Raw genomic sequence first — 27,357 nt, forward strand, 5'->3', positions numbered from 1 at the left:
AGGTTGAGAATTCACAGGTTTCTTGCATAGAAACAGAGCTCTCCAAGGGACCATCATTAAGCCCTGGGGAGGATTCTCACACTAATCTACAGCATATTCTCACTTGCTGCCACCTCTGCCAGAGGTGGCCTGGATAGATTTGATCTGATCAACCCAGGTCAGCAATTCTCAGGTGAAGTCACATCTAGCACCTGGCATGGCTGAGATGAAATAGCAGAGCACGGCTGCAGAGTCGGAACACCTGGGACTGGGTTAGGCTCTTTCACTTCTTCAATATCTCCTATTTCCTGAACATCAATCAGTTACTGGATTTTATAGATGACCACCAGCTTCATTGCCCTCAGGATCTCTGTAAGGCCCAGACAGCAACAGGGAAAGGCTGCTCTGCTAATGAGAACAGCAGAGGCAGCCACAGGAAGGAGGGCGATGGCCTGTGGGGTAATCGACTTCGGGACAAGCAAATATTTTCATTTCAGCTGTTTATGTCCTGGCTGCTTCCTCAAAGAAGATTTAGGTGGGACAGGCAAATATTGATGCAGCCAAGCAATATTTCCGTACATCCATGCACCTGTATGTGGTTAGAAGTGATTCTGGTACATGGCAAGATTACACAATAAAATTCCTTAAAGGCAGAGACTCGTCTCTGTCTTTCCTTCAGCTCACTGCAACTGAGACTCAATAGATGGTTGATGTTTTCAATATTTCTCTTAAAGTTTTAATAAATTCATGGCTTATCCAGATCATGTAAACAGTGTCTGCTCTTAACACTGGAAAACTCAGTTTTGAGTCTTTTCTCCAGCTTTTTTCTGACTCAATTTTGGTGCAGGTCTTAATAAATAAAGAAAATTTCCCACCTCTTCCATAAGTGAGTCAAAGGGAACTACAGCCAGAAAAGAGGTAAGGCGAGGCTAAGACACAATTGCCATAGGTTCATTCTAAAGATTTTTCAATCCCTGGGCTCAGGCTGCACCCCATACCAATTAAATCTGCATCTCTGATTTAATTGGAGGAACTCAGACATCAATATTTACTAAAATGCCCCAGGCAATTCCGGACTGCAATAAAGGGTAGATACCCTGGTCTAAAGATTCACAAGACCGGTTCTTTTGCATGCCTATCTAGGCTATGACAATTTCTATTTTCTTCCATTCCAAAGTGAAAACTCTTCCTCCAAGTCATCACCCACCAGGCTTCAAATGACGTCCCAGAAAGAACATCACCCTTGGAGTGGGGAGGGAAGGTTTAAGTCTAGGCATCACAATTTAAGCTGGTAGGACCTGGGGTTGGTCACATCCCTTTTCAGGGTCTTCATTCTCTCAGCCTTAAAATAGGACGAGAGCCCATGCTCTGTATGCCGCAAGGCTGGCGGCCGGATCAGCTAAACTCCTAAGGGGATGTGTGGGCTCTAAGAATACCCCACACACTGGGAATTTTTGACCTGATCTGTCCAGGAAGCATTGTTCCAGCCTAGCCCCGACTCCCCTTCAAAGCAGACTCCACGGGGATTCTTACATTTAAAAGACTACAGGCTGTACAGAGTCTAAAATCCCCTTTTCTAACAGGCAAGTTGACTTCAAGTTCCAGAACTGACAAACCTGAATCCTGTTCCTACTAGCACCAAGTTGAAGAGCACTTTACTCAGAGCACAGAGAAACTTACCAGGCTAAAATCTACTCCAGTGCCTAATCACAGAAATGCCTAATGTTGGTCTCCCTCGGCTCCATCTGGATTTATAACACTCTGGCACCATTTTTAGCTACTCAAGGATCAACAATCAGGCACAGATATCCTAGCACGATTATAGGGAAGTTATTACACAATACCACCTGCATGCACATTAGTGTGGGGTCTCTACCCCTCACCTAATTATACACACAAAAATGCCAGTTTCTGAAACTGCTAGAGAAGTCTCAAGACTGAGCTGCTATTATTCTGCCAAAACAGGAACCTTTCTCTACAAAGGGTTTCCTTACACTCAGAAGTCGCAAAATTGATTCTATTTTGTAGGCTGTTCTGTAAGGTCCAGTTCTGAAAGGAAGAAACTGAAGTCTTCTTTTTCTTATTGATTCTTATAATTAAAAAACAAGACTACTCCGGAGCTCTGTAAGGTATGTGACAGACATGGAGAAGGGCTTCTAGAAGACTTGGAAAGGAGGAGGATTTGCTGATTTAGGTCAAGAAAGTGCAGAAAAACAGAAACGGTGTTGAAATGTCTTCCCAGGAAATCAGCATTTACTTGGCAAAGTATAGGTTTAACCTCCGAAAAGTTCATTCTTTTGAATGAGGATGGGGGAGAGGGATCTTAACTAAGAGACTTAAAGCTTTTATTCAACACTTTCACCCATCCCAAATCAGACAAATGAAATTAAAGGCAGCCTTTGCAATAAAATACAATATTTACTTCACATATAAATTTTCTGAATGAGGAGATACAAGAGATCAGACCTCCCAGATGGTGCCTTGGAAACTCCTTCAGCTACTTAGCATCCCTATGATTAGTAATTCAGCAATTTGGCTTATGTGAACGATTGATTCTCCTTTTAAAAATTGTTTTAATGTGAGGATTTACAAAGTAAGTTTTAAAAAGTAGTCATGAGGCTTAAGGTAAAAAGCCCAGAGAAAATATTTGACAGGTTATGACATACTGAAAGTCACACTGATAGAGGCTATGAGAACATGACAAATATTAAGAAACACTTTCTTCCAACACTAAAAGCAGATGAGCAAAAACTACACAAATAACTTGGGATGACATCAGCCAGAAATTAGGAGCCCTTTGGAGAACTGTTGTCTCTCTTCAGGTCATAGTTTTAACACAAAATTATATTTCACTCATCCAGTGCCAATTACAAAAAATAAGTAAGAATCTTTAAATATCTAAATTATGCAAAAACCTGTACTCTGAAGTTCATGCATTTGATTCAGGAGTCTTTAGGGATCTACTCAATGTCTGCTTATTTGTACTTTACATATAAGGCTAACAACCTAAATTAAATGGTTTCCTAGCCAACTGCTGGTTAGAAAATAACAAAGAAGGAAGGGTGGAGAATATAGTAGCCAGAGGCAAGTATTCTGACAGCTACAAGAAGTAACATCTGACAGCCCAACAAACAGAGGGGAGAAAAACTGTTCCAAAGCAGATTAACCTACAATCTCAAAAAAGTAGCATCCACAATGTGTAGCATAGAATAAAAAGTGTCTAAACACATTAAGATGTAGGAAGATGTGACCCATAGTCAATATAAACAGGTCAAATGATGACAAAGATGTTGGAAATAGCAGACAACAAATTTTTTAAAAAGCTATTATAAATATGCTTTAGGATTTAAGGAAAATATGGAAACAATCAGTGAACAGATGGTAAATCTCAGAGAAACAAAAACCATTAAAAAGTCGAAATGGAAATTCTAAACGTAAAAATTACTTGAAATAAAAAAGTCACTGGGTGAGCTTACAACAGATTGTACATTACAGAAGGGTTCAGTGAACTTAAAGATAGGTTACTATAAATTATCCATACTGAAGTACAGAGAGAAAGGAAGACTAAAGAAAAAAAGTGAGCAGAACTTCAGGGAACTCTAGGACAATATCAAGCAATCTAACTTATATGTAACTGGAGTAATAAAAGAAAAGGAGATAGGTTGAGTGAGAAGAAATATGGGCCAAACTTTTTCCAAACTGATGAAAAAATATCAATCCACAGACAAAATAAGCTCAAGAAACACCAAGAAAGATCAACAACGACAATCACACCTAACTACAATAGTCAAATTGCTGAAAACCAAAGATAAACTGAAAATCTTACAGCATCCAAAAGGAAGGAGAAACCACCACATGCAGGAGAATATCCTGTAACTTCTCATCAGAAACAATTCAGGCTACAAGACAATGGAATGACATCTTTGGTGTAAAGAAAGAGTCAACCTAAAATTCTACATCCAGCAAAAATATCTTTCTGAAATAAAGGCAAAATAGAGATGCTTTCTGATAAACAAAAGCTGCAATAATTTGTCACCAGCAGACCAACACCAGAAAAAAAAATGTTAAAAGGGATTTTTCATGCTGAAGGAAAATAATACCAGATGGATATCAGATGTATAAGAAGAAATGAAGAATATTGGAAATGGTCAGTATATGGTTAAATAAAAGGAATCTAAGATATTAATTTCTTTAAGACAACTGCCTGTTTAAAGCAAAAAATAATACCAATATATTGTGAGATTTATAACATACCTAGCAGTAAAATACATGACAGCAACAGAATGAAGTCTGGGAGAAGATAAATGGAAGTATATTGTTGCAAGGGCTTACATTATACATGAAATGATTATTATTTCAGGGTAGATTGTGATAGGAATGAAAATTCTAATCACCAAAACAATAAAGTATGTTTCTCTGTATGTGTGTATATGTATAATGGATGACATAAAAATAGAATCTGAAATACGTGATTAATTCAAAAGAAGGCATGAAAAGGAAAAAAGAAACAAAGGATATGAGACTAATAAAAAATGCTATACAACAGATTTAGACCCAGTAACATAAATAACACATTAAATATAAATGGAATAAATACTAATTCAAAAGCAGATTGTCAGACTAGATTCAAAATGCCAGACCCAATTATATGTTCTTTGTAAGAGGTACATTTTAAATACAAAGATACAAATGGGTTAAAAAAACAAAAGAATGGAAAAAGTTCTACCATACAAACACTAATCATATGAAAGCTGAAGAGGCTATATCAATCAGGTAAAATATACTGCAAACAAAGAGAATTATCAGAAATGAAGAAATACACGTATGATGTTAAAAAGGGCCAATTCTTTAAGAATAATCCTGGCCAGGCACGGTGGCTCAAGCCTGTAATCCCAGCACTTTGGGAGGCCAAGACGGGCGGATCACGAGGTCAGGAGATCGAGACCATCCTGGCTAACACGGTGAAACCCCGTCTCTACTAAAAATACAAAAACTAGCTGGGCGAGGTGGCGGGCGCCTGTAGTCTCAGCTACTCGGGAGGCTGAGGCAGGAGAACGGCGTAAACCCGGGAGGCGGAGCTTGCAGTGAGCTGAGATCCGGCCACTGCACTCCAATCCGGGCGACAGAGCAAGACTCCGCCTCAAAAAAAAAAAAAAGAATAATCCTAAATGTGTACATACCTAATAACATAAATAAAAAAATATGAAGCAAAACCTGACAGAATGAAAGGGAATTGTGGAACAAATCCATAATTAGAGTTGGAAAGCAACATTTTTTTCTCCATAAAAGATTTTAAAAGTAGACCAAAAAAAAAAAACATAGAGTTTTGAACAACACTATCAACCTATCTGACCTAAGTGACAGTAATTGAACATTCCACCCAACAACCATACAATACACATTTCTTAATTCAATGTACATGGAACATTTGCCAATATAGACCATATAGCTGACCATAAAACAGGTTTCATGTTTCGAAAGCTTCAAAAATTAGAGTATGTTCTTTGAACACAAGGGACTTAAATTAGAAATCAATAATAAAAAGATATCTGGAAAACTAAATTCCAAATCAACGAGTCTCTATCTTATGTTAGAAAAAACAAAGTGAATTAAGCCCAACATAGGCAGAAGGAAGGAAATAAAGAGTGAAAATTAATAAAAATTTTTAAAGGGATATTTTTAATAAGACTAAAAGTTGATTCTTAGAGAAAGATTAATAAAACTGATAACGTATGACCTAAATTATTTTTTAATTTAATTTAATTTTTTTTTGAGACAGAGCTCACTCTGTTGCCGAGGCTGGAGTGCGGTGGCATGATCTCAGCTCACTGCAACCTTCATCTCCCTGGTTCAAGCGATTCTCCTGCCTCAGCCTGCCGAGTAGCTGGGATTACAGGCACGTGCCACCATGCCTGGCAAATTTTTGTATTTTTAGTAGAGATGGGGTTTTGCTATGTTGGCCAGGCTGGTCTCAAACTCCTGATTCCAAGTAATCCACCCATCTTGGCCTCCCAAAGTGCTGGGATTACAGGTGTGAGCCACTGTGCCTGGCCAAGTGTTGCAGGAAGTCAGGGACCCCGAACAGAGGGACCAGCCGGAGCTGCAGCAGAGGACCATAAATTGTGAAGATTTCATGGGTAATTATCAGTTCCCAAATAATACTTTTATTATTTCTTACACCTGTCTCACTTTAATCTCTTAATCCTGTTATCTTCATAAGCTGAGGATGTATGTCACCTCAGGACCACTGTGATAATTATGTTAACTGTACAAATTGATTTTAAAACATGTGTTTAAACAATATGAAGTCAGCACACTTTGAAAAAGAACAGAATAACAGCAATTTTCAGGGAACAAGGGAAGACAACCATAAGGTCTGACTGCCCAAGGAGTCGGGCAAAATAGAGCCATATTTTTCTTCTTGCAGAGAGCCTATAAACAGACGTGTAAGTAGGGAAAATATTGCTAAATTCTTTTCCTAGCAAGGAATATTAATAATTAATACTCTGGGGAAGGAATGCATTCCTGGGGGAAGGTCTATAAACTGCCACTCTGGGAGTGTCTGTCAGTCTTACGCAGTTGAGATAAGGACTGAAATACGCCCTGGTCTCCTGCAGAACCCTCAGGCTTATTAGGTGGGGGAGAAAACTCCACTCTAGTTAATTTGTGGTCAGACTGGTTCTCTGCTCTCGAACCCTGTTTTCTGTTGTTTAAGATGTTTATCAAGACAATACGTGCACAGTTGAACACAGACCCTTATCAGTAGTTCTGATTTTGCCCTTCTCCTGTTTCCTCAGAAGCACGTGATCTTTGTTCTGCCTTTTGCCCCTTGAAGCATGTGATCTTTGTGACCTACTCCCTGTTCATACACCCCTTCCCCTTTTAAAATCCTTAATAAAAACTTGCTGGTTTTGCAGCTCAGGTGGGCATCACAGTCCTACCAATATGTGATGTCACCCCCAGAGGCCCAGCTGTAAAACTCCTCTCTTTGTACTCTTTCTGTTTATTTCTCAGTCGGCCGACACTTATGGAAAACAGAAGGAACCTACATTGAAATGTTGGGGGCAGGTTTCCCTGATAGCTGACCTAAATTATTTTTAAGAAGGAAACAGAAAAAGTAATTGCCAATACCAGGAACGAAAGGAGGTATACCACCATAGATCTCACAAACATTAAAAAGAAAATGGGCTGGATGCGGTGGCTCACGCCTATAATCCCAGCACTTTGGGAGGCCAAACCAGCTTGGCCAACATGGTGAAATCCCATCTCTACTATAAATGCAAAAATTAGCCAGGTGTAGTGGTAGGCACCTGTAATCCCAGCTATTTGGGAGGCTTAGGCAGGAGAATTGCTTGAACCTGGGAGACGGAGGTTGCAGTGAGCCAAGATAGAGCCACTGCACTCCAGCCAGGGTGACAGAGTAAGACTCCATCTCAAAAAAAAAAAAAAAAAAGGCCGGGCGCGGTGGCTCAAGCCTGTAATCCCAGCACTTTGGGAGGCCAAGACAGGCGGATCACGAGGTCAGGAGATCGAGACCATCCTGGCTAACATGGTGAAACCCCATCTCTACTAAAAAATACAAAAAACTAGCGAGGCGAGGTGGCGGGCGCCTGTAGTCCCAGCTACTCGGGAGGCTGAGGCAGGAGAATGGTGTGAACCCGGGAGGTGGAGCTTGCAGTGAGCTGAGATCCAGCCACTGCACTCCAGCCTGGGTGACAGAGCGAGACTCCATCTCAAAAAAAAAAAAAAAAAAAAAGAAAGAAAATTAGGCTGGGTATAGTGGCTCATGCCTATAATCCCAGCACTTTGGGAGGCCAAGGAAGGTGGATCACACGAGGTCAGGAGTTTGAGACCAGCCTGATCAACATGGTGAAACCCTGTCTCTACTAAAAATACAAAATTAGCTGGGCATGGTGGCACATGCCTGTAATCCCAACTACTTGGGAGGCTGAGGCAGGAGAATTGCTTGAACTTGGGAGGCAGAGATTGCAGTGAGCTGAGACTGCACCACTGCACTCCAGCCTGGGAGACAAAGTGAGACTCCATCTCACAAAAAAAGAAAGAAAAAGGAAGGATGGAAGGACGGAAGGAAGGAAGGAGAAAATGAGAACCTTAGGAACAATTTTAGACCAATAAATTTTACAACTTAGATGAAATAGACAAATTTCTTGAAATACATATTGAGAAAACTGCCACAAAAAATTCTGACTACCCTATATCTGTTATATAATTAAATTAATAATTAACCCCCCCAAAAAAATCTTCTAGGCTTCATGTAATGTTCCACTGATGAAGTCTATGAAATATTTAAGAAAGAGAAAACATTAGTGTCCCACAGACTCTTTCAGAAAATAGAGAAGCTGAGCATGGTATATGGTGGCACACATCTGTAGTCCTTGCTACTCTGGAGTTGAGAGAGGAGGATCACTTGAGCCCAGGAGTTCGAGGCCAGCCTAGGCAACATAGTGAGACACTGTATCTAAAAAAAAAAAAAAGTAAAGAAAGAAAACAAAGACACATGGAATACAAGTCAATTTACAGTTTATTTTATGAGGTCAACATAATGTTGACACCAAAAACCAAAGGATTTACAAAAAAAACTATAGACCAATATCCCTCATGAACACAGATGAAAAACTCCTCAACAAAAATAATAGAAGATCAAATGCAAGTTTGATTTAGCATTCTTTTTTTTTTATTATTATTATTTTGAGACAGTCTCGCTCTGTTGCCCAGGCTGGAGTGCAGTGGCATGATCTCAACTCACTGCAACCTCTGCCTCCCTAGTTCAAGCAATTCTTGTGCCCCAGCCTCCCGAATAGCTAGGACTACAGGAGTGTGCCAAAAAGCCTGGCTGATTTTTTGTATTTTAGTAGAGATGGGGTTTTACCATGTTGCCCAGGCTGATCTCGAACTCCTAAGCTCAGGCAATCTGCCCACCTCAGCCTCCCAAAGTGCTGGGATTACAGGCGTAAGCCACCATGCGTCCAGTCTAGCATTCTTTTAAAATCAATATCATTTACTATATTAACTGAATTAAAGAGGAAGACAATATAATCTATAATATAGATGCAGGAAAAGCATGTGACAAAACTTAATCCCATTACAGATAAAAACCCTCAGCAAACTAGGGATAAAAGGGAACTTCAACTTGATAAAAGGCATCTACCAAAAACCTACATCTAACATCATATTTGATGATGAAAGACTGGATGCTTTTCCCTTGAGATCAAGAATAAGGCAAAGATGTCAGTTCTCACTACTTCTTTTAAACATTGAACTGGAAGTCCCAGTCAGTGCAATGAATCAGGAAAAGGAAATAAGAAGCATATAAACTGTAAAGGAAGAAGTAAGACTGTCTTGACACAGACAACATGATCATATACATAACAGACCCTAAGAAAGCTACCAAAATATACATATATATATATACACACAAACACACACACACAAACACACAATTAATGGGTTCAATAAGGTCATATGATACAAAATCAATATACAGAAAAAACCCTATTATATTTCTTTCTTTTTTTTTTTTTTTGAGACAGAGTCTCGCTCTGTCGCCCGGGCTGGAGTGCAGTGGCCGGATCTCAGCTCACTGCCAGCTCCGCCTCCCGGGTTTACGCCATTCTCCTGCCTCAGCCTCCCGAGTAGCTGGGACTACAGGCGCCCGCCTCCTCGCCCGGCTCATTTTTTTGTATTTTTTTAGTAGAGACGGGGTTTCACTGTGTTAGCCAGGATGGTCTCTATCTCCTGACCTCGTGATCCGTCCGTCTCGGCCTCCCAAAGTGCTGGGATCACAGGCTTGAGCCACCGCGCCCGGCCTATATTTCTATGTACTGGCAACAAACAATTGGAAAACAAATATTTAAAGAATATCATTTACATAGTGAGGGAATTTGTCACTACCAGACCAGCCCCAAAAGGAATGCTAAAAAGAGTTCTAAATCTTGAAACCAAAGCTTGATATGCACCAAAATAGAAGCTCTCAAAAGCATAAAACAGAGCCTATAAAACAGTAACACAATGGAAAAAAAACGAAGCATCTAGGTAACAATTAACATGATGAATGGAACAGCACTTCATATCTCAGTATTAATGTTGAACATAAATGGCCTAAATGCTCCACTTAAAAGATACAGATTGGCAGAATGGCAGAATACGAACCAAATATCTGCTGTCTTCAAGAGACTCACCTAACATATAAGGATTCATATAAACTCAAAGTAAAGGGGTGGAAAAAGATTCCACACAACTGGAAACAAAAGCAAGCAGGAATACCTATTCTTGTATCTGATAAAACAGACTTTTCAGCAACAATAGCAAAAAAAAAAAAAAAAAAAAGAAGACAAAGAAGGTCATTACATAATGATAAAAGGATCAATCCAACAAGAACATATTACAATCCTAAATTTATATGTACCTAACACTACAGCTCCCAGATTCATAAAACAATTATTACTACAGCTAAGAAATGAGTGAGAGACTTTAATACTCTACTGACAGCGCTAGACAGATCATTGCGACAGATCAACAAAGAAATAATGGACTTAAACGATACTCTAGAAAAAATGGACCTAACATATTTACAGAACATTCTACCCAAGAACTGCAGAATACACATTCTTCTCATTAGCACATGGAACATTCTCCAAGACAGATCATATGATAGGACACAAAACAAGTCTCGATAAATTTTTTAAAAATTGAAATTGTGGCCAGGCACAGTGGCCTGTAATCCCAGCACTTTGGGATCCGAGGATGGCAGATCATGAGGTCAGAGATCGAGACCATCCTGGCCAATATGGTGAAACCCCATCTGTACTAAAAATACAAAAATTAGCTGGGCATGGTGGCATGCACCTGTAGTGCCAGCTACTTGGGAGGCTGAGGCAGGAAAATCACCTGAATCTGGGAGGCGGAGGTTGCAGTGACCCGAGACTACACCACTGCACTCCAGCCTGGTGACAGAGCGAGACTCCCTCTCAAAAAAAAAAAAAAAAAAAAATCAAAATTGTATCAAGTATCTTCTCAGAACACAGTGGAAAAAAGCTAGAAATCAATTCCAAAAGGAACCCTCAAAATGATACAAATACATGAAAAGTAAACAATCTGCTCCTGAGTGATTTTGGGTTAACAATAAAATCAAGACGGAATAATAGTGACACAAGTTATCAAAACTCTGTATACTGGGCTAACAGGAAACTTTATAGCACTAAATGCCTACATCAAAAAGTCTGAAGGATCACAAATTGACAACCTAATGTTACACCTCAATTCTGTAGTTCTCAAGGAACTACAGAAACAATAACAAACCAAACCCAAAGCTAGCAGAGTTGAAAAGAAATAACAAAGATCAGTGCAGAAGTAAAGAAATTGAAACATTAAAAAAATGAAATAAAAAGCTAGTTCTCTGAAAAGATAAACTAGCTTTTCAAATGGATAGACCATTAGCTAGATTAACCAAGAAAAAAAGAAGATTCAACTAAGCTCAATTAGAAATGAAACTGCAAGTATTATAACCAACACCACAGAAATACAAAAGATCATTCGTGACTACTACGAACATCTCTATGCACACAAACTAGAAAAATCTAAGGAAACTGCTAAATTCCTGGACACATACAACCCTCCTAGATTAAATCAGGAAAAAACAGAAACCCTAAACAGACCAATAACAAGTAGCAAGATTCAATCAGTAAATTTAAAATTGCCACACACATACAAAAAAGCCCAGGACTTGATGGATTTACAGCTGAATTCTATCAGACATTCAAAGAATTGGGGCTGGACACGGTGGCTCACATCTGTAATCCCAACACTTTGGGAGGCCAAGGTGGATGGATTACTTGAGGTCAGGAGTTCAAGACCAGGCAGCTTGGCCGACATGGTGAAACCCCATGTCTACAAAAAATACAAAAATTAGCTAGGCATGGTGGCACGCACCTGTAGTCCCAGCTACTCAGGCAGCTGAGGCAGGAGAATCACTTGAACCTAGTAGGCGGAGGTTGCAGTGAGCAGAGATCGTGCCACTACACTCCAGCTACTGAAACTATTCCAAAAGATTAAGAAAGAGGAAATCCTCTCTGAATCATTCTATGAAGCCAGTATCACTCTCATAACAAAACCAGGGAAGGACATAACAAAAATAAGGAAAACTACAGACCAATGTCCCTGATGAATACAGATGCAAAAATCCTCAACAAAATACAAGCTAACCAAATCCAACAGCACATCAAAAAGCTAATACACCATGATCAAGTGGGTTTCATATCAGGGGTGCAGGGATGGTCTAACATATACAAGTCAATAAATGTCATACATCACATAAACAGAATTAAAAACAAAAACCATATGATCATCTCAATAGTTACAGAAAAAGCATTCGATAAGATCCAGCATCCTTTTATGATAAAAACTCTCAACAAACTAGGCATAGAAAGGACTTATCTCAAAATAATAAAAGCCATATATGACAAACCTATAATAACCAACATCATACTGAATGGGGGAAAGCTTAATGCATTCCCCCCTAAAAACTGGAACAAGACAAGGGTGCCCACTTTCACCACTTCTATTAAACATAGTACTGGGCCGGGTGCAGTGGCTCATGCCTGTAATCCTAGCACTTTGGGAGGCCGAGGCAGGTGGATTTCCTGAGCCCAGGAGTGTGAGACCAGCCTGGGCAACATGGCAAAACCCCGTCTCTTCTAAAAATACAAACAAAATTAACCGGGCGTAGTGGTACATGCCTGTAATCCTGGATGCTCAGGAGGCTGAGGCACAAGAATTACTTGAACCCGGGAGGCAGAGGCTGCAGTGAGCCAAGATCGTGCCACTGCACTCCAGCCTGGGCGACAGAGCGAGACTCTGTCTCAAAAAAAAAAAAAAAAACCCAAAAAACAAACAAACAAAAACATAGTACTGGAAGTCCTAGCCAGAGCAATCTGGCAAGAGAAAAGAATAAAGGTCATCCAAATTGGGAAAGAGGAAGTCAAACTATCACTGTTCACAGATGATATGACCGTATACTGAGAAAATCCTAAAGATTCCTCCAAAAGACTCCCAGATTTGATAAATAAATTCATTAAAGTCTCAGGTTACAAAATCAATATACACAAATCAGTAGCACTGCTATACACCAACAGCAACCAAGCTAAGAATCAAGTCAATCCCTTTTACAACAGCTGCAAAAATAAAATAAAATAAAATTTAATTTAATTTAATTTAAAAACTTAGGAATATACTTAACCGAGGAGGTAAAATTTCTCTACAAGGAGAACTACAAAACACTGCTGGAAGAAATCACAGATAACACAAACAAATGGAAACATATCCCATGCTCATGGATTGGAAGAATCAATATTGTGAAAATGACCATACTGCCCAAAGCAATCTACAGATTCAATGCAATTCCAAACAAAATAACAACATCATTGTTCACATAAAGAGCCTGAATGGCCAAAGCAATCCTAAGCAAAAACAACAAATCTAGAGGTATCACATTATCAGACTTCAAATTATACCATAAGGCTATAGTTACCAAAACAGTATGGTACTGGTATAAAAGTAGGCACATAGACCCATGGAAAATAACAGAGAACCCATAAATAAAGCCAAATACTTACAACCAACGAATCTTTGATAAAGCATATAAAAACATTTGTTTTTTAAATAGGGTAAAGGGCACCCTATTTAATAAATGGTGCTGGGAAAACTGGCTAGCCACATGTAGAGGAATGAAACTGGATCCCTATCTCTCAGCTTATATAAAAACAAACTCAGGATGAGTCAACATCTTAGATCTAAGACCTGAAACCATAAAAATTCTAGAAGATAATGTTGGGAAAAACTCTTCTGGACATTGGCCTAGGCAAAGACTTCATGACTAAAACCCCAAAAACGAATGCAATAAAAACAAAAATAGAGGCCAGGAGCGGTGGCTCATGCCTGTAATCCCAGCACTTTGGGAGGCCGATCACAAGGTCAGGAGATTGAGACCATCCTGGCTAACATGGTGAAACCCTGTCTCTACTAAACGTACAAAAAATTAGCTGGGCGTGGTGGTGGGCGCCTGCAGTCCCAGCTACTCGGGAGGCTGAGGGAGAATGACGTGAACCCAGGAGGCAGAGCTTGCAGTGAGCTGAGACCGTGCCACAGCACTCCAGCCTGGGCGACAGTGCAAGACTCTGTCTCAAAAAAAAAAAAAAAGATCAATAAATGGGATCTAATTAAACTAAAAAGCTTCTGCACAGCAAAAGAAATAATCACCAGAGTAAAAAGACAACGCACATTATGGGAGAAAACATTTGCATATTATATATTCAACAAAGAACTGGTGTCTAAAAACTACAAGAAACTCCAATCAGAAAAAAAAAAAAAATCCATTAAAAAGTGGTCAAACGGCCAGGTGCAGTGGCTCACATCTGTAATCCTAGCACTTTGGGAGGCCGAGGTGGGCAGATTACCTGAGGTAGGGAGTTCGAGACCAGCCTGACCAATATGGTGAAACCCTGTCTCTACTAAAAATACAAGAAATTAGCCTGGCATTGTGACACACGCCTGTAATCCCAGCTACTCAGGAGGCTGAGGTAGGACAATCACTTTAACCTGGGAGGCGGAGGCTGCAATGAGCCAAGATTGCACCACTACACTCCAGCCTGGGTGACAGAGGGAGACCCTGTCTCAAAGTAAATTAATTAATTAATAAAGTGGGCAAATGACATAAATAGGCATTTCTCAAAAAAGACACACAAATGGCCAAGAAACATGAAAAATGCTATACATCACTAATCATCAGGGAAATGCAAATTAAAACCACAATGAGATACCACCTTACTCCTGCAACAATGACATTATTAAAAAGCCAAAAAACAATAGATATTTGCATTGATGTGGTGAAAAGGGAACATTAATACACTGCTGGTAGGAATGTAAATTAGTACAGCCTCTATGGAAAACAGTATGGAGATTCCTTAAAGAACTATAAGTAGATCTACCATTCGATCCTGCAATCCCACTACTGGGTATCTGCTCAAATAAAAAGAAGTCATTACATGAAAAAGATACATGTACACACATATTTACTGCAGCACAATTCACAATTGCAAAGATATGGAACCAACCTAAGTGTCCATTGGCCAACGAGTGGATAAAGAAAACGTGGTATATATATACCATGGAATACTACTCAGCCATTAAGAGGACTGAAATAACATCTTTTGCAGCAACTTGGATGTAGCAGGAGGCCATTATTCTAAGTGAAGTAACTCAGGAATGGAAAACCAAATACTGTATGTTCTCACTTATAAATGGGAGCTAAGTTATGATTATACAAAGGCACACAAAGTGATATAACAGACTCTGGAGACTCAGAAGAGGGAGGGATTTTTAAAAAACCTTACATATTGAGTACAATATATACTAGTTGGGTTAAGGGGGCACTTAAATATCAGAATTCACCGCTATATAATTCATCCATGTAATCAAAGACCACTTGTACTCCAAAAGCTATTAAAATTTTAAAAATGGCTGGGGTGGTAGCTCATGCCTATAATCCCAGCACTTTCAAGGCAGGGGGAGACGGATCACCTGAGGTCAGGAGTTTGAGACCAGCCTGACCAACATAGTGAAATCCCCTCTCTACTAAAAATACAAAAATTAGCCAGGCGTGGCGGTGTGCCCCTGTAATCTCAGCTACTTGGGAGGCTGAAGCAGAAGAATTGCTTGAACCCGGGAGGTGGAGGTTTCAGTGAACTGAGATCACGCCATTGCACTCCAGCCTGGGCAACAAGAGCGAAACTCTGTCTCAAAAATAAAAATAAAAATAAATGAAAATTTAAAAATATTTAAAAATAAAAATAAAGAATATCATTTACAGTATTTAAAAAGTAAAACAGAGATACAGTTAATATGTTCAAGCTCTCTTGAACACAAACACTATAAAACACTGTTGAGAGAAATTAAAGAAAATCTAAATAAATGGAGAGAGATACTACATTCATAGAATGAAAGACTCAATATTGTTAAGATAACAACTCTCTCTAATTTGATCTATGGATTCAAGACAAACTCAGTCAAAATCTCAGCAAGGTTTTTTTTTTTTTTTTTTTTTAAGACAGTGACTTACTCTGTTGCCCAGGCTGGAGTACAGTGTTGCAATAATGGCTAACTGTAGTCTCAACCTCATTAGGCTCAAGTGATCCTCCCACCTCCCAGCCTTTCCAATAGCAGGAACTATAGGTGTGCCTATAGTTCCTATAGCTCATGCCTGGCTAATTTTTTAATTTTATTTTTTTTCTTTTATTTTCTTTTTTAGAGATTGGGTTTTGCCATGTTGCCCAGGCTGGTCTGGAACTCTTGGGCTCAATCGATCTAACCATCTTGGCCTCCCAAAATGCTGGGATTATAGGTGTGAGCTACCATGCCCAGCCTCCCAGCAAGATTTTTCATGAAAAGTGACAAATTTGTTCTCAAATGTATACAGACATGCAAAGGAACTACAATGGCCAAAGCAATTTTGAAAAAGAAGATCAAAGATGGAGGAATCACAATACCTGTTTTCAAGACTTACTATGAGGCTATAGTATCAAGAAAGCATGGATTGGCTGGGCACAGTGGCTCACGCCTGTAATCCCAGCACTTTGGGAGGCTGAGGCAGGCAAATCACTTGAGGTCAGGAGTTCAAGACCAGCTTGGCCAACATGGCAAAACCCTGTCTCTACTAAAAATACAAAAATTAGTCGGGCGTGGTGGCTCATGCCTGTAGTCTCAGCTACTTGGGAGGCAGAGACAGGAAGACTGCTTGAATCTGGGAAGCAGAGAGAGCTGAGATCACGCCACCGCACTCCAGCCTGGGCGACAAAGCGAGACTTTGTCAAAAAGAAAAAAAAGCAAGCAAGCATGGATTGACATAAAAGATAAATCAGTAGAGTGGAAGAGTCCAGAAACAAAACCACATGTATACAGTCAATTACTCCAGGTATCAAAGCAATTCAGCAGGGAAAGTTTTTTTCAACAATAGTGCTAAACAACTGGACATCTAAATAGAAAATAGTGAACTTTAACTCCTACCTTACATCATATACAAAAATTAACTTGAAGTCAATGAAAGACCTAAACGTAAAAACTGAAATGATCAAGCTTCTGGAATTAAAAAATATTCATAACCTGGGGTAGGCAAAGTTTTTTTTAAAGTAGATACAGAAAGCACTCATCAAAAGGAAAATACTGATTCACTGGCCTTTATAAAAATTAAAACTTCTGCTCTTTGAGTGACACCATTAAGAAAATGAAAAGACAAGCCGCAGACTGGGAACAAACATTTATAATACATATATCTGCTAAAGAACTTGTATCTAGAATATGTAAAGAATTCTTGCGATTCAATAAGACAGTAAACAGACCAGTTTTTGACATTAAAAAGGAACAAAAGTTTTAAATAGACATCTATAAGAGAGATATAGAAATAACAAATAAATGGCTGGGCACGGTGGCTCACACCTGTAATCCCAGCACTTTGGGAGGTCAAGGCAGGAGGATCACTTGAGGTCAGGAGATCGAGACCAGCCTAACACAGTGCAACCTTGTCTCTACTAAAAATACAAAAAATTAGCTGGGTGTGGTGGTGGGCGCCTGTAGTCCTAGCTCCTCAGGAGGCTGGAACAGGAGAATGGTGTGAACCTGGGAGGCAGAGCTTGCAGTGACCCAAGATCGCATCACTGCACTCCAGCCTGGGTGACAGAGCGAGACTCCATCTCAAAAAACAAACAAAAAAAACAAATAAACACATGAAAGGACATTCAATATCAACAGTTAATAGGGAAACAAAAATTAAAGCCACAACAAACTGTCACCACACACCATCTTGAATAGCTAAACCTAAAAAGGTTGACAATAACAAGTGTCAGCAAAGATGCAGAACTCTCACATATTGCCGGTGCATATAAAATGGTCTAACTACTTGGGGAAAGTGCTTCCAGTTTCTTATAAAGTCAATCACACATCTGCTCTATGGGCTAGTAAATCCACTCCTAGTTATACAAAAGAAATGAAAACATATGCTCACACATAGACTTGTACATAAAATGTTTATAGCAGCTTTATTCACAGTAGCCAGAACAACTCAAAAGGCCAACAGGTGAATGAATAAACAAATTGGGGTATAATCATACAATGGAATACATCTCAACAATAAAAAGGAATGAAGTACTGATACACACAATATGGATCAATTTCATTACTGTCTTCAATGAACGAAGCCTTTTCCACAGGGAATGTACTGTACTATTCCACTTATTTTTTACTTTTTTTTTTCTCTGTTTTTTGAGACACGGTCTCGCTCTGTCACCCAGTCTGGAGTGCAGTGGCTTGATCAAAACTCACTATAGCTTCAGACTCATGGGCTCAATGAATCCACCCACCTTAGCCTCCTGAGTAGCTGGGAACACAGGTGTACACTACCACGCCTTATTATTTATATATATATATATATAGAGAGAGAGAGAGAGAGAGAGAGAGAGAGAGTCTTGCTCTGTTGCCCAAGCCAGTCTTCAACTCCTATCTTCATGTGATTCTCCCCTCTTAGCCTCCCAAAATGCTGGGATTACAGGCATGAGCCACTGTACCTGGCCTACTACTCCATTTTTCTGAAGTTCTAGAACAGGCAAAACTAATCTCAGCTGACAGAAATCAAGACAGTGATTGGGGCTAGATAAGAGGTTGATGATGGGTTAATCGTCTGTCAAGGAGCAGAGGAACTTTCTGCGACGATGGAAATGTTCTGTGTATGATAGGACTGTGGTCTACATGGTTTTCTGCATTTCTGAAAATACAGCAAACTGTATATTTAAGATCTGTGCATTTGGCCGGGTGTGGCTCACGCCTGTAATCCCAGCACTTTGAGAGGCCAAAGCAGGTGGATCACCTGAGGTCAGGAGTTCATAACCAGCCTGGTCAACATGGCAAAACCCCGTCTCTACTAAAAATACAAAATCAGCTGGGTATGGTGGCACACACCTGTAGTGCCAGGTACTCAGGTACTCAGGAGGCTGAGGCAGGAGAATCGCTTGAACCCGGGAGGCGGAGGTTGCAGTGAGCAGAGATTGTGCCACCGCACTCCAGCCTGGGAGACAGAGCAAGACTCTGTCTCAAAAAAAAAAAATTCTGTGCATTTCACTATATGTATTAATTAATTATACTTAAATAAATAGTAGCTATCACACAAGGTGGTTGTGTAAAAACTAAGACGAGATCACAAAGAACAAAAGCTGGGACGCAAACAGTCTTAGCGATACATCCCATCAGCCTCAACAGGACATCGCCGCATCCACAGTGGATTTTACGGCGACCACAAGGCCAGCAAGAATGATTTGTGTTCAGCACGAGGTTTAAGAAGATGGCAGAGGTGGGAGGAGGAGAGAAAAACTTCCTGTTATTTGGCCATTGAAAATGGTTGCTATTTAGTGACAATTGTTTGCCCAAAAGGTTCACCTTGGGAGCAGCTGACTCCCAGAAGATGCCAGATAAAAGCACAATTATTGATCATCTATCAAGGCGGGCACTAATCAATATATCAAAGTTTCTTCTGTAAGTTACCACTAAAGGTACTGCACTAAAACAGATGGACAATTGCCCTGGTGGTAGCCTTTAATTAAAGAAGACTCCAAGAAATTCAGAGTAAGAACTGTTCTGACCACCTGCCTGCCAAGTGTGGCGAGCTCTCAATCAAATCTTAGGCAACAGCCTTCTAGGAGAGGAAACACCTGCAACTGAGTCCCCACACTGAGGCTGTGGTCTGTGGCTTCCTTTCTCTTTGAGGGCGGAGATACCAAAGCAGGTCTAACTTAACAGCAATCCCAGTTTAGGACATCGAAAACTCTGCTGTCGGAGCTACTGACCAGCCCCCAGAGTGAAGGGGGAGTGAGGAGGAAGAGGGAGGGGGCTAAGGTCCTTGAGTCCCTGGAATTCTTTGAGGAGTCTCCAATTTGGCTTCTTACCATCATCTGCATGGAAATATAGAACTAAGAATATTTGTTGTTTCTTTTCCCCAAATTATGCAAATGCTTATGCATAAAGGCCTTGCTTGGTCCAGGAATAGTAGGGAATCAAGAACCAGGGCTTATTGTTTGGATGAGCCTGGTCTTTTTGGACTGCAGGTACACAGAACTGGAATAATAATCCTTGACTCACGAACTTGTCCCTGCTCCATGAATGGCTCCTATTTTCAAGTAATGTAATCATAAATCCACGAGCTCGCCTAAGGCAACTATCCTACGTCCATCATTCCCTTGGGAAACCCTTCCCAATTTCATCAATGAAAGCAATGCAGGGATAGCCTAAAGCTCCCAACACTTCCTCTAACACAGATTCAACTTAGGATGCAAAGAGAGGTTTCTTCTCCAAGCCAGAGTCAGTATCCACAAGGCTGGGTGCTCACCTGGATTACCAAGCAGCTCCCTGCACAGAGGCTTTACAATCTGCAAGCCTGATTTATTTTTTTCAATAAGAGAAAAGATGTAAGTCCCTTTGAGCAAAGTATGCCTGATACATATCACAATATTTATTTTTGGTGGAGTAATGGATCCGTCTTCCGGGAAAGCTAGAGAAAAAGCATTTCTTTAACTCGGATGTAAATCAGTCACTGTGAAAACCACAGGAGAATCTATATTCTTATCCCCTCCTCCCTCCGCTAACTGTACTGTGAAATAGGCAGCGACTTTTAAAAATCGTCCTTCTATTTGTTTCTAGCCCTAACACTAAAGACAGAGTTAAGAATATGGAGCCTGAGAAGCAATTGCTCCTGGAATGCCTAATTCCCTCAAATGGTACAACTGGAAATGAAAGCAGAGACCCAACCAACGCGTGGGAGTTAAGTTGTATACCTAGTAGGGACAAGTACTAAGCTTTACTCAACTGCGCACTCCGTCCTACAGAAGGAGGCGTGTGGCTGGGCTGAGGACATAAGGGTTTTGTTCAGTTATTACAGGCCAGTCTCCACCTATGTTAAATGTACTGTAGAGCAGGACAAGAGGGAAACTGAAGAGACTGAAGGACCAGGGAGGAGGGAAAGGATCTTGAATGGATTTGCAACTCAAACAGAGCTCTTTGAAGGAAAGCTATTTAAATCTGAGCTGTTCCTAATATTAATTATCCTGAACATCTCACAGGCTCAGATTCACATGCTACAAAGCCTTTTAATTTTCCTACCTGTCCCTGGCACTAGTGACGATAAATCAGGTATACAGAGAAACCACAAAAAAACTACACATGACTAACGAACCAGCCCGTTAATGGGGAGCAAAGATCATTTGCCAAGATGACTTATTCAGACACTGTCACATATCATAACCAGCAATACCCTGGCGGCTGAACGCAGCAGGCACAAAGGGCAGGAGCTGGGGCGCTCCCTGCCAAATCACAGGCACCCTCCGACGCCTGCAATCTAAGCATGACAGATTTTACTCATGGGTGCCACCTCCACTCCCTCAAGTCAGATTTGCCCTCGGAAAATTGCTGCAACTTCTAAAAGGCCTGCTGGGTCACTGAGCTGCTAAGCTTCTAAACCTGACTATAGCTCTTACTTTGAGGCTCCTTGGAATTCCAGGTACCCTAAGGGAGAAGACCCAGCCTCAGCCACTAGCAACCTTAACTGTTAGTTTATACATCTTTAATGTAGCCATTCATTCAAGTATCTGAGTTCCAACTAAATGTCAGACCCTATTCTAAGTGCTTGGGCAGATCCATAAACAAAACAGTAAAGAGGTGGAAGTGGAGGAGAGAGAAGGGTCCCCTAAATGACAACCTCTTGGTTTTACCATGAAGACTGAGGTCCAGTAATAAACAGGAATTTCCAAACAGAGTTGATGGAACAGCTACGACTTGACCCAGCTTGGATTCTTAACAGAACTGCAGCATACAGTGGTTTATAAGAACACTGGGCCAACAGCACAGGGAAGGTGGGGAAATTCAATCCACATTCTCCTCACCCAGCCCTGCACTCTGGAGTGGTGCTGGTGCTGCATCTGACCAGAGGAAGGAGCCTTTCTGTGGTTTGTTTGAAAACACCATATGGTCAAGGGCAAGTCCCAACGCGTTCTCAGTGCCCCAGCCAGCCTAATTCCCTTTTATAACAAGCCCCCTTCACTGGAAGGAACAGGTTCCCCAGAACAACCACCAAGCACTGGCCAGGCGCGGAGGCTCGTGCCTGTAATCTCAGCACTTTGGGAGGCTGAGGCGAGTGGATCACCTGAGGTCAGGAGATCGAGACCAGCCTGGCCAATACAGCAAAACCCCGTTTCTACTAAAAATACAACAATTAGCCAGGCGTGGTGGGGTACCTGGAATCCCAGTTACTTGGGAGGTTAAGTCATGAGACTCACTTAAACCTGGAACCTCGGAGGCGGAGGCTGCAGTGAGCCAAGACCACACCACTGCACTGCAGCCTCGGTGACAGAGCAAAACTCCGTCTTAAAAAACAAAACAAAACAAACACAAACAAACAAAAACAACAACAACAAAAACACAACCAAGAATCATGGGTAGGACCCAGGGCAGTCTGAATTCTTCCACTGAGACATAACCCGAAAAAGCTGTACATTTCCATGTGTGAAACAAGTTTGTTTGAACTTGAATCCATAGGCAACCCGCCTATGAATGACATCCCTCATTTCCTATATTATCCTTAGATCTGAAAGGCAAGGCTACTACCAAGCCTTCACCCCCTTACATTCTAGCGAACACCTTTACTCTTCATGATTCCAAGCTGAGGGTAATGGGAATAATTAACTTAATCAACAGCCTGAATATCTACTCTTGGCTAGGTGCTAGACAGAGATACAGCAGTGAATATCACGACCCCATCAACACCACCACTACCACCACACCATTGTCCCTGATTTCCAGTACAAGATATCTCAAAACAGAGTTAGGATGGCCCAGTTGCTATGGAGTCCCTGACCAGACTGGCAGTTCACTTAGGGGCCAGGGCCAGAAGCAAGAGGGTCTATAACCAGCTTATTCTCCTCTCCCTCACCCCATTTTACAAGACGGTCCAGGAAGGAGAGGTGGCTTGCCCAAAGTCAGACAGTTGAGAGTGAGCTGAAACTCCAACCCATGTTCTCTGGGTCTCCTCTCTCCACCACATTGCTTTTGCCAAGGTTCCAAAATTGGAAAGTGAGGAAAATAGTTGGTTCTAGTGACAGAGTGTTTCCTGACGTATGCACGTCCAGAACCTGCAGCCTCAACCATCTTATCAACACAGACTTGCTGACCACGTCCATCTCTCCGGATGCTCATGAATACACGGTGTTGATCCAGAGTCCAAGCGTCCAGTTTTCACTCATGCTCATTTATCACCCTCTCTCTCTCCTGATATTTACTTTCACTTTAAAATCTTATAAGCAGGGCCTTTTTTATCTGATGCCAGCTCCCCCTCTGTTCCTTGGATTTAATCAATCCATGTCTGGAGATAAACAAACGAGAGAGGAAAGCAACAGTCCCTTTTGTGAAAACAGGCACCTTTCTAAAATGATCTACCCCTGGGCATGACGCAGATAGAATTTAAATGTGAAGGAAATAAAGACATCCTCCAGCAACCATCATATGCGTTCTTCCTGGGGTGGGACAGCAGGAATGGTAACTATGTTAACAACTAAACCAAAAATCACTCTACATCTTTCGGGTTGTAATGGGAGCGTGGTCAGTGGCAGGAAGCCTGAAGAGACAATAGCTTTCAAAACACAGAAACCAGTCCTCTCCATTCTGAGAAGCTTAAGGTCTTCAAGATTAGTAAGAGAGGGCTAGCTGAACACTAACTCCAAGTACATGCAGCATGCCTCCAGCTAGTACCAGGGGGTGCAAGAAGATGCCAGCTAGAAAGATACAGACATCTGGCCACCAACTTAGACCTTCTCCCATCACATTATTTTATACCCACCTGCAAAGCACAGAATCCTCACCCCTCTTACCGCCCTCCAGTCACTCCAGCAAGCATCATCCAAGACTCTGCTGGCAAAGAAACTGTCTTACACAGAGAGGGAAAATCAAGTTCCCTACTAGCCAGCCCGCCCTTCTTGCCATGACTCCCAGCCCCAGGCATTCGGAAATGGACCACCATCTAAGTGCAAATACAGAGAGCATCTCTTCTGAGGAGGACGGTAGTTAATTCTTAACCCTTTGGGGGATCAGTTTGAAAATCCGATAGCACCTCTGGATGCCCCATGAAAAACTGCATGCATGCAATTTATATGTAATTTCACTGGGGGTCACTGCCCTCCTAGGAAGTCGAGAGGGGCAAAAAGAGCCACTGTGCTCAGAAGCAGCTTTGAGAAAGAGCTATGGGTGGTGCTTTTGAGTATTCAACAGCTTAGTTCCTTAACAAGAAAGGGAGAAATTAATGGCCCTTACTTAGCTGCTGCAAGTTCCAGCTTTCAATCAACCTGAGATTTCAACAGGAATCTGGAAACTGAGAGCACACAAACACGCACACACACACATACACACCAAGCACTCAGCTTCCTTGTGGCTTCCTATTGTAACTTCACAAAATGTCCTGTGATTGCTAGTTAGGTCACCAAACAAAGTAACAGCAGAGATAAAAAGCGGAAGAGAGGTGGGCGCTGGAAGGGAGAATAGTTCAGACAAGGAGAAGGGGATAATCTGGTTAAGCTCTCCATCGGCTCTGAGCAGGTCTTGACAGAGCAGGTCCTGATCCTTGCTGCCTGCTCTTCCTGGAAATCAGGGCTGACCTGCTGACTTCTTTGCAGCAAATCAAAAGTCCAGGCAAAAGCAGCCCTTTCTTTCCTTTGAGTCTATGGGGAGGGGAGAGCATCCTCTCGTTACTAGGGAGGAGACCCTGGTCCACAGCTTGCCCACGGCCCCCTCGTGGCCTGGGGGTGTCACTGCAGCCCCCTCTGCATTGCTGGGCACCATCCGCACGCAGGCAGTTCTAACAGTGGTCCAGCAGAATATTTAGTCAGCAGTGGCAAACTGGCAACTGTCTTCAAGCCTTGTGAGGCTTGTGTTTGCTTCTGATTTCTTAAATTAAGACTCAGACTTAAAGTGATCCTTCTAAATCCCTCCTTGTACAATCCCTACAGGGAACCAGCTCAAGACCTGCTTCATTAAGCCAATAACCTCGGAGCTTCTGTAACATGACCACTGCTTTATCATCTCTTCCTGCATTACATGCAATTATGTACAATCGTGTACAATTGTTCCAAAGTTCAATAGAAACAGAATGCACAACATCCTCCGGTTTGTAGGTTGCTTACTAGATTACAAAGTATTTGCAGGACACCAAATATCCCCTTAAATCCTGGGTTTTCAGGTAAGCAAGTCCTACAGGGGTTTTGGACTTAAGGTTACACAGTGAAAAAGAATGGAATCAGTGACTCTGTGTCCATAAATGCAAAAAGCGGGTGCATTAACAAACCTGAACTCCTCTCATTAGCAACTCCGCAAAGGGAAGGAGTGGAGCTCACTGGGGCTGGAGGTTGGACAGGACAGACCAGAGTCTGGGAGTGAGGGGGCAGTTGGTCTAGGGGTTCAGCTGCAATCTGTCACGATGGGGATGATTAACTGACCCGAGTGGTGGGAAACTGTGTAGGGAGGAGAGAAGGTGGGACATTGGGGAGGAAAAGGGAAGGTGCAAAGTGCAGTCTGCAGGGCCATAAGTAGACCCGGGACCAGGAGTGACTGAGGCAAGGGAAAGGGGTGGGAGCACCGGGACCAGGAGTGACTGAGGCAAGGCAAAGAGGATCTTCTCCTTAGTGGGGGCAATTGGTGGGAAGAATTGGGGGGACTGAGTCCATACCTCCTTGACTTTCTCCCGCTGGGCTCGCACTCGGCTCTGGGGCTCCTGACTCTCATCGGCCCTCATTCCCAGGACCGGGTGGTGGAGACGGCTCCGGAATGCGTTGAAGTCAAAGCGAAAAGAGACGCCCTCATCCCCGGGCCTGGAGGCCGGGATGCTATTGCCCCGGGCCGCCGTGGCCTCCTCGCGGGGCCCGGTGGGGTGGGTGCGCCGCAGCCCCCCTTTCCTGCGGCGGGGACTGGCCCGGCTGCTGGGGTCATCCTCGCCCGGGGCCGGCACGGCAGGGGCCGGGTTGGGAGGCGGCTCCTGCTCGTGGGCTGGGGCATGGCCGGCGATTTCGGCCACCACCTCCAGCCCAGGTTGCTGGGTCCGGGGGGCCAGGAAGAGGCGCTTGAGGCGAGAGGAGTGGGGCAGCAGGAAGAGGGCCCCGAAGCACAGGGTGACGAGACCCGAGAGGAAGAGGAGGAAGAGGAACTTCTGCGGCAGCCGCAGCCCCCACGGGGAGGCCGGGACGAAGCCGGGCACTTTCCTCATGAGCATCTTGGCCGGGCCGGGGGCTCCAGAGGCCCTCAGAGTCCAGGCACGTGTCTGCGGGGCTGCGGTGAGGAGAGGGCGTCCGGAGCGCCGCCCGGGATGGGGATCCCTGGGCAGGGCTGCCAACCCTGAGAGTTTCGCCGCTTCGGGGGACTGTCCCCGAAGTTCAGGGAGTTTGGAGCGAGTCCTCCCGCGAGCAGGCGGGGGCGCAGCGGCCTCGGCGGGGCCCGGGCGAGCGGAGCGGCACGGCTCGGGGCCCGGGCCCGCAGCGACCGGCCGCGCGCCGCAGCCTCCCCTCCGGCCGAGCCCTCCCCGCCGCGCCGGGGCCCGCGCCTTCCCGCGCTGCGGCCTCCGGGGCCGTCACATGCCGTCCGCGGCGTCCCGGCTGTCCGCGCCGAGGGGCGCCCGCAGGCCCGCACCGAGCCGCCCTCCGCCCCCCGGGCTCCCGCCTGCGCTGGTCGGCGCCCAAAGTTTCAGCTTCAGAAGCAGTTTCCGGAGGGGACCGAGGTGATGGGGGGCTGGCGTGTCAGCGCCGCCTCGAGCGCGCGCACACCCGGCCCGGTCGCGACGCGCCCGGTTCGACTATCGGGACACGTCCACAACTTTCTCCGCCGCCGAGCGGGCGCCGGGAGCGGCCAGGGAGCAGGAGAAGGCACTTCCGAGCCTGCGGGGTTAGGGGGCTTCCCCGGACCCCAGAGAGAGCAGGGATGCCCGAGTCCGGAGCCGCGGCTGGGCGGCTGCAGCTGCGCCCAGGAGCGCGGGCTCCCGCCCCTCCAACTCGGCAGGGCGCGGGTCTCCCGCTGGGATCACCTGTTCCCGGCCCAGCCGGCTCCGCGGAGCGCGCAGACCCGGCCGCGCCTCCCCCGCTGCAGCTGTCGTCGTCGCAGCGACCGCTCCAGACGGGCCGCCGCCGCCGAGCCCGCGCCCCACACGCGCTCACAGCCGCCGGGCAGCCTCCGCCGCCGTCCCCGCCGCCGCCGCTCGGGCTTTCACTGCGACAGCGCTCGCCGCCCCGCCTCCTGCCGCCC

The 27,357-nt window shown here is 43.4% G+C and overlaps 1 protein-coding gene across 3 annotated transcripts in view; it reads right to left on the bottom strand.

The window, feature by feature from the left end:
* Positions 1-27,326, bottom strand: part of MAN1C1 (mannosidase alpha class 1C member 1) — a 174,916-nt gene extending 147,590 nt beyond the window's left edge. For 2 of the 3 annotated variants that reach the window (XR_003309739.2, XM_023219588.3), the window contains exon 1: positions 25,796-27,326. Coding sequence is in view for 2 of the 3 variants with exons in the window: in XM_023219588.3 (XP_023075356.1) it covers positions 25,796-26,335 (540 nt within the window). In the remaining variant the exon portion in view is untranslated. The remainder of the gene's footprint in view (positions 1-25,795) is intronic. The other variant, XM_023219589.2, reaches the window with a different exon arrangement.
* Positions 27,327-27,357: the final 31 nt, after the last annotated feature.

Source organism: Piliocolobus tephrosceles, chromosome 1 (genome assembly GCF_002776525.5).
Source record: "Piliocolobus tephrosceles isolate RC106 chromosome 1, ASM277652v3, whole genome shotgun sequence".
Classification (NCBI taxonomy): Eukaryota; Metazoa; Chordata; class Mammalia; order Primates; family Cercopithecidae; genus Piliocolobus; species Piliocolobus tephrosceles.